The sequence below is a fragment of the Pleurodeles waltl genome, chromosome 10 (genome assembly GCF_031143425.1).
Source record: "Pleurodeles waltl isolate 20211129_DDA chromosome 10, aPleWal1.hap1.20221129, whole genome shotgun sequence".
In the NCBI taxonomy this organism is placed as follows: domain Eukaryota; kingdom Metazoa; phylum Chordata; class Amphibia; order Caudata; family Salamandridae; genus Pleurodeles; species Pleurodeles waltl.
In genome coordinates, this window is record NC_090449.1 from 131,858,509 (window position 1) to 131,872,264 (window position 13,756).

Sequence of the window (13,756 nt, forward strand, 5' to 3'; positions counted from 1 at the left end):
GTCATCTATAAAAATATTATCACAGTCTGTTGGGCAAAATTAAATGCGGCTCCCCAAAAATGTGTTCCTGTGGACGTTAATTCAAGGGAGTTAAAAACCGTCTCGCAGATGGACTGTCTGACTAGCTCTTCAGGCACTGCCAGAATCTCTTATTGGCCTGTCCAATATCTGCATCTGGAAGCTAATGTTGTGCAACTGGTTGCATTGGCCAATGGCATAATATTTTTTTTTACGAAAAACTGGTAATTAAGGTCTGTGGTACTTCTCATGGGATTCTGCTGAGGTTGTCCACGTGGGGCTGCACAAAGTAAATGCCTTTCCCCAAATCTTGACTCTGATCGTAGAGAGTTTAGACGTATGATATGCTTAATGGTGTTGAAGGCAGCACAGATGTCGAACAGAAAAAAACACTTCATATGCTCGATATAGGTCTGTCATGATCAGAGTCTGTGGTTTGCCTTAATTATTAGAAAGACATTATCTATAGACATAGCTTAAATGATGAACTAATGAATGGATTTATAGAGCACACAGCTACTCAGAGGGTACTGGCTCTGAGAAAAAAGTGATGCGCACCCAGGCCCAAGTGCCCTGTGCCCTAGAAAAGTGCCAAGTTTTCAATTGCCTTCTAAAGACGATCTCAAGAACAATCTTACAGAGATCACAAGGGAGCTTGTTCCATGCTTTAGTAGCGAGAAAACAAAAAAGCTTTGCCACTATTCCTCAAGCGAATAATTCACGAATGTGAAGATCATGGTATATTGAAAAAGTAGGTTTTGCAAATCTTTGAATAAGGCAGATGTTTGACATCCTACTACTTGTTGGACTTAAATGAGGGGATTCAATCTAAGAACATTTGTGAGGGTAACAAAGAGGGTGATAGTATGGAGTTCCCACCGGCTCCTTAAATATTCCATAGATTCTTTATGACAAGCTTGCCATTTTGGCAAAGTGGGAAAGAACATGAGGTTGCTAGGAAGCACCAATTTGTACTTGCACTAAAGAATAATAACACTATAATAACACTAATAACATTCTATTCATTTTCTTCTTTTGCTGTATTAGTGTTTTGCAGTGGCACTTAATTTGTCAATGGTGAACCATTTCTTGGCCATAGAATTTGCACATTTGAACTTGTGACATTTCAAGTAGGGCATATGCTGAAGCGTTCAATGTCTGCATTACATACACATATTAAGTACATTTTTCTATCTTTCTGAAGCCAATCAACACAAAGGTCAATGGTGGTAGCGCTCTAGCTCCTTTGAAAACAGTAGGCTACTGTTTGTTTTAGAAACCTGTATTGAGAAATAAGAAGAGTTTGGTAATGTGTATGGATAGGTTTGTTTAAATCTTTAAAGTTGGTATAATTAACATTCAAATGTTTTGGGAAGATGAGCGATCCAGAATGGAAAAAGCACCAGATTTGTAAACAATCCTCTTCAGGATTCTAGGCCCCTCAAGTCAACATCTCTTGCACTACATGGGTGATGTATTTTTTGTCAAACAAGAAAGCTGTATATTAAGTACAGTGCTTCACTTCTAACCTGTGGTATTTTCCGTTAACTGTAGGCTCCTCCTACATATGATGCACTGATGCAGATGGAGTACTTGGAGATGGCAATTAATGAGACCCTCAGAATGTACCCTCCTGGAGGACGACTTGAAAGAGTCTGTAAGAAGACCGTGGAGATGAATGGAGTGACAATCCCAGAAGGAGTGGTGGTAATGATCCCGTTATACCCACTGCAGCGGGATCCCGAGTATTGGTCAGAACCAGATGAGTTCAATCCAGACAGGTATGATATATCAAGGGTGCAAGAAGGAGAGATAGAGTGGCAGCGAGGAAGTCCATTAAGGTTGTGGCTCATTATCAATGATTCAAGCTACTGAAGAAATAATGGGCATAGTGGATATGAAATCTGGCATTTTTAGATAGAAAGAATTTAGAGTCACTTTTATTAGCACGGTTAGATTGAACTAAAGTGCCGTCTCTTACAGCGCACATTGCCGATACAAATTATGCTTTAACGGACCACAAATGCATACATTAGATAACATTGTGAGCCGTTGGATCGTCTAACTCCAGTTATCTATAATCACCCAATTAGTTACACTGTTCCTTTCCTGACTTAATTCAGTTTGTGTAGGCAATGTCTTGTAAGTTCACATTGTGTGTTCACTCTAAGGCAAACAAACTGAATAAAAATGGCTTAGAAAGTGTGGTAAGTGAAGTGTGTCTACAGCACCATCATAGTGCTCTCCCAGAAGATCTCCAAAAGATTGAAATAAACGGTGGTCACTGCAAGTTCATGTTTTTACACTTCGGTCCTAAAGATGTCAGGGATTTATTTTTGCCCTTTGTTACATTGAACGTACCATGCTGTCTGCAAGGGGAAACTACAGATGTTGGTAAACCTGGAGATGGCGACAAGAGCACTATAAAACATAGATCCCTAGACCCCGAAAACAGGCTACCAAACATGTAGGTAAAACTTTGCATATTCTAAGGATATACTCAAGTATATAAACATATGCACAATAAAGTTGGGTGTAAACATATGAGGGCCAGTTCACTAAAGTATTTACAGTAAGGAGTGCTCTTTTAAGTACTCTTAAATGCCTTTGAAAGAACCATCTCTCTAATAATTAAAGTGCAAAGAGGACGCTATCCTTTCTATTTGTGCTACTCATATATAAATATTCCTATTTTAGTCCCATTTTAGATGTTTTTTTTGCCATTTCACAAAAATAAGAGAGTAGAGGAAAGGAAACAGCAGGAATGCTTCATTATGTATTATGACATTTCTTTGTGAACATCCCCTTGTATATATCACTCAGTATATTTCTAGGGCAGCAAGTCACAATATGAGATTCACTGCAGGTTGTCTGGAACAGGAACAGAAAGTACCTCATTGGAAGATTCCCAGTTGTCAGGTCAAACTTGCTGTCATCCATTTGGGGGGAATAATGCTCAGTATTTTCCAGAAAATGCAGATTTTTGTTTGACAAGCACGAAAATCCTCAAGTTACTCCACAGAAAGTTGTAATTGTGTGATGTTTACCCCAACTCATAACTTCCAACTTGGATGTTACCAGGTGTGATAAATATTACACCATTTACCGGCTGCTTGTAATGTTTTCACACAGAAAAGTTAATTAATGTATTGAATTGCCTCGCCGCTGTTCTGCTGGAAATATATGAATTTATTAAAGAAACGTGTCAGATAAAGCATTGTAAAGCACTTTGGCATAGTAATGTTGCTTAAGGAGGGAAATACTATTTTAGGTAGGTGGTTGAAGACTCTCCTCCTTTGCTTATATTTGTCATTCTCCTTCTCTGTACCTCTCTGCTCCTGTATCCTGCTTCCCGTACTTTCCTTCTCGTTTCCTACTCTTTCCACCATTTGTTCCTTCTTTGCATATAACCCACTTTCCATTGTTACTCATCTAGTCCATTATTGTCAAACTCTTTTTGGGATCACTGACAGAATATTGGAACTGAAAATATAGTGTGGACAGAATATTGTGTTAAAAATATCAAGGACCAAAATATTGAGAAAGTGCAAAAAGGTAAGTATAGATTTACTATTCTTAACTTTACATCTATGTACCTTAAAGAAATATAAGAGATAGTCAAGGTACATATAGGTTGCGTTATACATAGTACAATTTTAGTTACCCATAGAAACTTACTTTCACAATAGTTTTGTCCTCGATATTGTTGAAATGATATTTAGTGCCACAATATTTTTCGCTTCTGATATTCTGCCTAAACTCCCTTTTTGGTCCTCCCCTCACCATTTACGCATCACAAACCACCATTCATGCTTTTAAAATGTCTAAGAAACAATCGCTGCCTCGCTGTAATTAGAAATCATAATCAGCAGCCTCATGTGTAAGAAATTCAAACCCATTGGCTGTATCATATAAAGTTTTTGTAATGTGTTTGGGCTGAAGTGTAAAGTGCTAGAGCAGTGACATTTTACCACCTTATAAACCTGTTAATGGCTGTTTGTCCTAGAACTTTCAAGGAATGTTCTGCATTTAGCTGGAATTATAGCAGGATTTGCTGACATCTTAGTAGTAATGAAAGAGCACAGCAGAACGAAACACACTGACATAGCCAAAGCAAAACAACAAAAGAACCAACACATTACAGGGCAGAAAACGCTCACAATGGAATGCAACACAACAACCACAGTGCAATACAACAATACCACAATGAGACAATTGACCACTAAAACAAAGCTGCCCAAAAAAACAACAAAACCCATCATCCCCACAACAAAATGCAATACTATGTATATATATTTATATATATATATATATATATATATATATATATATATATATATATATATAAGAAATTCACTGAAAAAAACAAAGGTTACATGGATGTTATAGATAGGTTCTGAATTTACTTGCCCAAAACCTTAGAAATTCAGCAGCTACAGTTATTTCAAATAACTACAACTTGCGCCCTTAAGTAACTATAACTTGCGTTCTCGCCATGCACAGTTTTCTGATCAATAATTATTTCAAATGTTGCAGTGATAATATCAGAGATGCCAAAGAAGGTGTCATCAGTGATATAAAATGTGGATTAATTAGCTTTGCATGGCGAAGGCACGAGTTATCGTTTTTTTAGGGCACAGAGTTAAAAGATCACAATCCAGAGCTAGTACGTACATATGCAACTTTCATCCAGAGCGGGTACGTACTAGTTACCACTGCTTAATTCTGGACTACTTTCCTTAGAAGTCCATTGATCCTACTCCATTTCCTGTCAAAAGCTACTTTGTTTGTTTTTCTGCCTTGTCTCTCATCAATAATTTCTTTTATCACATCTTTTTCCTTGTCTCTTACACAGACTAGAAACTGTTAGCACGTTGGAGCCTTGATAAACTTACAAGGAGACAAGCCTAGGTCGATGAACCTTTGGACCACATTCGGAGACTTCCCAGTACGAGGTGTCTCTTTGACATCACAAATCAATAGGTCAATGACTCAATCAATAATCACAATAACTAGTCATTAAGCTTTAATGTGAATCAATAAGTTGAGCACACCACAAGCTTTCAATCCTGAATAAACACACCAATTTAGTTGAATGTTTAGGATATTTATTTCCCTATTCATTACAATCTAAAGTCATTCCTGTTAGTCTCATTATCAATTCACCTCATGAGTAACTTTTCAGATTTGTAATTAGAACACAATTAATCAATGCTTAGAGAATATTAATTCAGCATTAGTACGTCATTAATAAGAAGCAGCTTAGCGAAGTCTCAGTGGTACATGATTCAACAAAGCAAGAACTCAGTCATTTGTCCATTTGCATAGGATATTTTTGAACACCTTAACTAACCTCCGATTAGCCTTAGCATGTTGGGCTTCATGCAAAACAATTTAGCGAACACAAATTTGCAAAACATCTAACTATGGCCTCTATCAAAAGCACAGTTGGTACCTAGAGAGAAAGGCAAACAGACAATTACAATTTTCATCAGATAATTACCCATCCAACGGATCAGCAAACAGCGTCAGTCTTCGTCCTCAGGACATCAGTTGATTCACCATCAGCAGAGATAGGACAGGGCAAGGTCTCAATATGGCATAGCTAAGGAATAAGATCTTCCCTCATATGGAGGAGAAGTAAGTATCAGGTAAGAATGGATAGAGGATGGTTTAAGTATCAGGAAGAATAAACGGCAAAGTCTCAAAAGAATAGCCTAAATGCCTCAGTAGAATGGCAAAGAATGGCTTGGAGTGGAATTGTTCGATTTCTCCTCAAATCATGAGGTTAAATCAATACTGCCTAATTTGCTCCTAATTCCTCATTGGATAATAATTTGTGCATCATTATCTCTGTCCAATAATTCTCCACGCATTTCACTAGAATTTTCCATAAACCACAGTTCTCATATCGTTGATTGGCCCATGTTATTGACGTCTTTATCGGTTGGAATGTCAGGTAAGAAAAGTTACACTTTACGCTCCAGTCAGTAGCTCTATTGTTTTCTCCTATTCCAGGCAGCCTTGCACCTGTTACGAATTACACTGTTACATTCAGCAAGAATGTCTCCTTGAGCAATTCGGGCCCCATGAGAAAGAATTTACTATGGCTACACACACATCTAGCTTCTGGGAAAGTACAGTTTAGTGTCCTTCAGTAAAACAGCACATTGCACGTTAGGAAAACACAGTTTAATATGAGACCATGCAGCTAGGCCCAGATCCTCACTAAACAAAGGCCCAGTGATTAATTTAACAAACTCCTAATACATTACTCTAATTATGATATGCTAATACAAATTCAAAACATTAGTAAATAATTAATTCATCACTAATACGCTTCATTAATCTTCGTATACATTGGTAGCCACTCCCCGTGGGCACATTTCACACGTATGCATTATTTTCTACGTTAACACATTTTCTATGCAGCTTCATTACAGAATATATTGCAAGCTTTTCATGCTAATATTGCTTTTGAAAAGACACACTCCAACAAGTCCTTCTCAGATTATGTGAAGTTCCCTAACTTTTCCCACTCTGTCCCTCCCTCCATTCCAATTTTGCTGAATTTCCACTGTCTGTACCTCTTCTCTGTTATCTTTTCCTTACCATGTCTGCACTGTTCAGAAGTTTCTTTGTTCTCAATTTTACTTCTTTCTGTTAATTTCTCATTAGCAGCCTTGCTTACCCATCACATTCACCTGTTTGAAGTCTCTCTTCTCTGAATTTTATGTTTGATTCTCAGTAGCCTCTGGTATTCTGGAAGTTCTCAGTCTGTCTTTAAGGGTCGGGACAGGGAACAAAAAGCAGCCTGTGGCATTCTAAGATGAGAATGGATTTCATAGAATACTGGGAGTCACCTAGGTGATGGGGTCAGTTGAGGATAAAAGAAAGTAGGAGGTGAGATCGTGGAAGCATCTGTAGGCTGAGGTGTTCAATTGTACCAAGAACTTCAAATAAAACTGAAGATTTACCTTGGAAGCGAGATTCCGTACTTTATTTCACTGGCGACGAGGATGGAGGAACTCGTGGTATTCGTCATCGTCTGAACACCTCAACTCCCGCTTTCCACATTGCTCTGGTACTGTGCCACTGCAGTGCAATTTAACTCTTGTTTATTATTTCTAACTAACTGCGCTGCAGCTCCTGATTGACTTACTATTAATTTCTTTTAAGCGCGCCGCTCCTCGCCTTCCAACTAACGTGGCACGCGCTACTTCCTGACACGCGACGTCTCTCGTGCGATTCTGGCTCCGACGAATGACGGTTGTACACGCGCATTTCCAGGCACGTCAAGAAACGTCTCAACGTCAGGAAACTGATGTCTTGACGTTTCGGCAGCCATCTTACTTGGTTGGGATCACTCTAGTGCACCTTGCTTGTTTACAACGGCTGCTGTTGTTATTTCTCATGCGCATTACAACACGGCAGGAAACGTTAGCAGGAAAGAGTGGCAATATTAACATTCAGCCTGTCTCTTCTCTTTGGCGGCGGCCATCTTAAACGTTTTGAAGAAGAGTAACAAATTCCAGAACATTAACAATCAGCCTGCTTCTTCTCTTCAGCGTCGGCCATCTTACACTGGTGTGAGAATTTTTCAAAACGTCTCATTAAGTTTCAAGAACTCATCGCTTTGGCTCACTCACCAGAAACTTACCAGTTTCAGCTCAGTGACGGGCACAATTTTAAACACAACGAAGTGGCTGCGTCATATGTTCTACACTTCTGAGTGTACTCTGCTCTGTGACAGGCACACTTCTGAATGTTAGCAACCAGCCTGTCTATTCACTTCAGTGACAGGCACACTTATACTCTCTGCAACGTGCCTTCAACTCTGTGACAGACACACCTTCTTCAGTAACAGACATCTTATCTGTTAAACATCTATTTTTAATATTTAATTAATTATTATACAAACATGCAGAATGTCACCTGTCCTCCATATTTTTTATCCTCTCCCGGGGAACCACAAATCCCTTGGAAGAAATGGAAATGTGTTTTTGCACACTATCCTAGGGTTTGTGGCACTTCTTTAAGTGCCGAGCGGAAAATGTCTCTTTTGTTACACTGCTTGGGTCCTGAAGGACAAGAGGTCTTTGAAAACTTTCCCGAGCTCTCTGTTGAAGATGCTGGTGATCTCAATGATTTTGAAATTTGCATAAAGAAACTTGACTTACACTACTTGCCAAAAATGTCCACAGTTTTAGAGAGGTATCATATTGGGAAGAGATTTCAAAGGTCAAGAGAATCTGTTGAGGAATATATTACTCTTCGAAGGAAATTGGCTTCAACATGTGGTTTTGGAAGTAGTAAAGAAGAGAGATTAAGGGATCAATTTATGTTAGGCTGCAATATTGATAAGGCAAGAGAATCCTTTTGGACTAAAGAAAATCCTTCCCTTTTTTAGGTGTTGCTAAAACTCGTGAACATAGTTCCGCTTGTCTTGAGGAAATTAGGAAGACTAGTTCTTGTGGAAAAGAGGATGAAGTTCAATATGTCAGTCAAGGGGGAAATTTACAAGACAAAACAAAATCCCAGAAATTAGTAAAAGAAAATTTGAGTAACTCCAAAGGTAAGAAAAGTATACAGGGTAGATGTTATAGGTGTGGTGAGCTTGGTCACTATGCCAATTTTAAAGGTTGTGTAGGTTGGAAAGTTTTTTGCAAAAACTGTGGTAAGAAGAGACATGTTACTTCATGTTGCAAGAACACTAATTTAAAAAAAGGGTGTTCAAGAAATAACTTTAAAAGACGGTGATTCTCCTACAGAATATGTTTTACAAATCAAAAATGGCATCAGTGGCCCGGTGGAGACGGTACTAATTGAGGGAGTACATGTTCCTATGATGTTTCATTCAGGTGCGAAGATCACATTAATTCCTATGAGTATATTTGAAAAACATCTGAAATCCTCAGTAAAACTGTTCAAACCAGATATTTCCCCTAAAGTTTATGGTGGTGAACCTATTAAGTCATTGGGTTATTTCATAGGTTCCATTCAATACAAGGATAAACTCACATCAGGGAAGATCTATGTCTCCATCAGAGGAGATTCACTCATTAGTTGGTCTCACCAGAGAGATTTATGGGTTTAGCTTGATCCAAATGACTCCCCGTCGATTAGATTGAAAGATCTTGGCTGTGTCAATACTGTAGAAAACATTAGACCATCCTATGAACAAGAATTCCCTGGTCTTTTTCAGTCTAAACTTGGTTGTTTGAAGAGTTATGTTCATGAGATTAGGATAAAGAAAGATCTTACTCCTGTGGTTAGTAAAGTAAGAAGTGTTCCTTTGATGGTAAAAGAGAAAATGAGAACAGAATTGGAAAGGTTGGAACAGAATGGCATAATTGAGTGGGTAGAGGCCACAGAGTGGTTGGCCCCGGTTGTGATGGCTGTAAAAGTTAATGGTGAGCCGAGATTATGTGTTGATTTGATAGAGCTAAATAAATGTGTGGTAATTGATCACTATCCTTTGCCCAACATTAACAAAATGTTAGCCCTTCTTAATAATGCAAGATGCTTTTCATCTATTGATTTGACCTCTGCCTCCCACCAGATTAAGTTACATAAAGATTCCCAAGACTTAACTGCATTTATTATACCTTTCGGTACTTACAAGTTCATCCGTATGCCTTTTGGTTTGGTTTCAGCAGCCGCTGCATTCCAACGTGCCATGGAGAGAGTGCTTGAAGGGATTCTAGGCATCAAGATATACCAGGTTGATATTTTAGTACATGGCAAGGATGTAACAGAACATAATATGAGAGTTCGCCAAGTTCTTCGGAGGCTGAAAGAGTGTGGTCTAACATTGAAAGCAGAAAAATGGAAATTTAATCTTAATGAAATTGATTATCTAGGTCACAAGATCTCTTTTCGTGGTATTAAACCAAAGGAAAACTTAGTTGACACAATTGTTAATCTTGCGAGCCCGACTTCAAAATAAGAAGTGACTAGGTTTCTGGGGATGGCTGAGTTCTACAGTAAATTTGTAGAAAACTTTGTAGATAAGACTAAGACTATGAGAGGTTTAGTGAGGAAGGGTGTTACGTTCAGATGGGATAAAGCATGTGAGGACGAATTTGTGAATGTGAAGCAAAACTTGAAGTTTGCTTCAAGTTTACAAAGCTTTGAACCTGGCCAAGATATTATAATTATGTCTGATGCTAGTGCCAATGGACTTGGTGCTGTCCTATTACAAACTCACAGTGGTGTGGAGAGAACTGTAATTTTTATTTCAAGGTGCTTAAAAGGAGCGGAATTAAACTATTCAGTAATCGAGAGAGAGGCATTGGCTGTATTTTGGGCTGTGAACAAACTAAGGAAGTTTGTTTGGGGCAGTAAATTTCTCATAAGAACCGACCATAAACCTCTAAAAGAGATATTTGAAAAAAAGGGCTTAGATGCTGTTTCAGGTAGGATTAGAAAGTGGGTAGTGACTTTGCAATATTTTTTTTTTGAAGTTCAATATGCCCTGCTGCACAAAACCTTATCGCTGATTACTGTTCTAGACTGGTGAATGAGGTTTCAAATTCTGAGGATCAAGTTGTAGGTAGTTTTGATGAATTTGATGTTTGTATGATCAGAGAAGGAGTAATTAAAGAAAGTGAGGGGATGGCTGAGTTGCTCAGTGATGTGGTTTTACAAAAAGTTCTTAAGAAAATCAAAAATGGATGGGATGGCACTGAGAAGAAAGATCAACACTTGTGGTTTCTGGAGGGTCAAAGAAGAATTATCCTCTCATGGTGACTTATTATTGAGAGGGACTAAGTTCGCTCCACCAGTGAAGTTGAGAGATGAACTGATATCTATAGCACACGAGAGTCACCCTGGAATCTCTAAAACCAAGGAAAGATTGAGACTCATGTATTGGTGGCCGGGTAGTGATGTTCAGATCGAGCGGGGTGTTAGAGAATATATAGAGTGTTCCAGAGCTGATAAGGCTTTGACTTGTAGAGTTCAGCCTATGCAAGTGAGGGAATTACCAAAGGAGCCGTGGCAAGAGGTTTCATTAGACATCTTGGGGCCTATTAGACATTCCAGCATTGACAAGTATGTAATAGTATTAATTGACATGGGCCTGAGGTGGCCTGAAATTGGGATCATGCCTTCAGTTGAAACACAAGTTGTCATAGATTTTCTTAATCAAATCTTTGACAGGGAGGGGTTCCCATCTTCCATCCTCACTAACAATGGTGTTCAACTTGTTTCCCAAGACATGCAGCGGATTATAGGTGACAGGGGAATTGAGCATAAGAAGGCTTCTCTGTATCATCCTGAAACAAATAGTATGGTGGAGAGGTTAAACAGGGTGCTAAAGGAAACCATTCAATTAGCTTTGGTCAGTAACAGATGTTGGAAGGAAGAAATTTTGAGCAAAATCAAGAATTATCGGTTGACCCCTCATACAAGCACAGGGTTTTCGCCATTTGAGTTGTTCAGGCGAAGGAAACCTAACACACTAGTGTGCCCTTCATGGGTAAATGATAAAGTGGGTTCAGAATCTGAAATTGTGTGTAAAGAAGAGCGCAAGTAAGACAGAGAACTTAAGAAAGCTTTTGAAAGGAAGGTCAATTTTGATAGACGGAAGGCTGTAAAGAAGATAGTGATTAGTGTGGGTGATCTTGTTAAAGTGAGAAAGCCTCGTCTTGGTCTATCTAGTGATCATTCAAAACGTTCTTCCCCTCTCAAAGTAATAAAAGTCATGGGGAACGCTGTGAAGACTGAGGATCATAAAATATGGAACATTGGGAGAGTAGTGAACATCACTTGAGATGGGGAAGATAAATCTGTGGACAATTGTGGGAGAAGGGGTGAACAAGATGAGAGTCATGGAAAATTGAGAAAGAGCTCTAGAACCATCAAACGTCCTAAAATGTTAGATGACTATGTATAATGAATAATAGGTGTGTAATCTAAATGTTCTAAACTTTGCTTGACTATGTATAATGTATAATGGCGAACAAGATGATAGTCATGTTAAAATAAGAAAGAGTCCTAGAACCACCAGACGTTCTAAAATTTTAGATGACTATGTATATATACAATAGTGTAATTTCTTTCTTTCTGTGATGTGTTAAGGGTGTACTTATTATTTTTATTAGATTTATTTACAGTTCTTTTAGCTGGTTTGTTTTTGATAAGGGGAAGATGTGTGGCATTCTAAGATTACAATGCATTCCATAGAATACTGGGAGTCACCTAGGTGATGGGGACAGTTGAGGAGAGAAGAAAGCAGGAGGTGAGATCGTGGAAGCATCTGTAGGCTGAGGTGTTCAATTGTACCAAGAACTTCAAATAAAACAGAAGATTTACCTTGGTAGCGAGATTCCGTACTTTATTTCACAGCCCTCGAGAAAATTTTCAAACCAGCCTTGCTCCCTTAATCTTCTTGTGTAATCTCCTTCTTCCCATACATGCTGTCTGTCTCTCCTCTGAACACTCTCTTCCTACTTTTCCCCTCCCTCCCTCTCTTTCTTGAAGCCTCCCCTGCCCGCTGCTATTAATCTCGTGGAGCTGGGGAAAGTGATAGAGGCACCAGGAGTAGTCCTGGACTTTCAAAACCGGCCTCCATGGGCTCCGGCCCCCTGGCGAAATGGCCAGTGAAATATAAGGACTGTCTGACCCTGCTCTCTTTGACTGTTTAGCAGTGCCTGCTGTCATCATTTGTCCTCTTTCATCTGAACAGTTCCTGCTCTCTTACTTCACCAGTCTAAAATCAGTTTATTCTCTCTCTCTCTCTCTCTCTCTCTCTCTCTCTCTCTCTCTCTCTCTCTCTCTCTCTCTCTCTCTCTCTCTCTCTCTCTCTCTCTCTCTCTCTCTCTCTCTCTCTCTCTCTCTCTCTCTCTCTCTCTCTCTCTCTCTCTTTCTCTCATGCCCTTCTCTATTGTCCAAGATGTTGCCCCTGCTCTCACAGCTCAGCAGTGCCCGCTCTTACTATCTGTCCAGGCTTCTTCTTTTCCCTCAGCAGCTCTGGATTTTATTTCTCTTCTGCTTCTTTTTCACAATTTTATGGGTCTTGGCCAAATGTTCCGAATGGATGTGCAGTCATCTGGCCTAGATTTGAAGGTAGGTGATGAAGAGGATCGAGATAAACAGGCTGGCAGACTGTCCCAGATTGGAAAGTTAAAGGAGAAAAATTTGAGTTAGAATGGAGACAGTGGAAAGTTGATATCTATTTTTCCAGGTAAATATTACGATTTTGTGTATTTGTAGGATAAACATAGCTTAAGCTATGTCTAAATGGTGCAAGTGGAGAGCCCATGCTTTTGTGCACCTAAATGCACATAAATACTTTTAATGAGTTGCATATCAGAATATAATGTACAAAGTTCCCATTGTCCAATGGACATGTATAAAATCTAGCTAAAGTGTCAAGGTACAGAGGTGGAGCTAAGAAGTTTAAATCTTCACACATTCACACATTTATTTATCTATTTCTACAGTGCAAAGGTCAAAATCAAGTTTATTGCCAGTACAGTGAAAGTAACATTAGACAAACACATTTTACTGCTTCGCAGAAGGGATGTAGCCATTTATATACACATGAAAACAGATCTTTTAAGAGTCAGGGTATCTCTCTGGTGTGAAGTGTTTACCTTGCTGCACAAATTTCACCCTTGAATTACAAACATTATTTAGAACCAATGCACGTTCTTTGGGATAAACCACATATGCAGATGCACAGAGTATATTATGCTATTTATTAGCATTGTTGATGAGGGATGGAAGGGGC

The 13,756-nt window shown here is 38.9% G+C and overlaps 1 protein-coding gene across 1 annotated transcript in view; it reads left to right on the forward strand.

Moving 5' to 3' along the window:
• Window positions 1-13,756, forward strand: part of LOC138261213 (cytochrome P450 3A21-like) — a 223,842-nt gene that overhangs the window by 197,428 nt on the left and 12,658 nt on the right. The window contains exon 11 of the mRNA XM_069209966.1: window positions 1,573-1,799. Within this exon, the coding sequence (XP_069066067.1) occupies window positions 1,573-1,799 (227 nt within the window). The remainder of the gene's footprint in view (window positions 1-1,572; window positions 1,800-13,756) is intronic.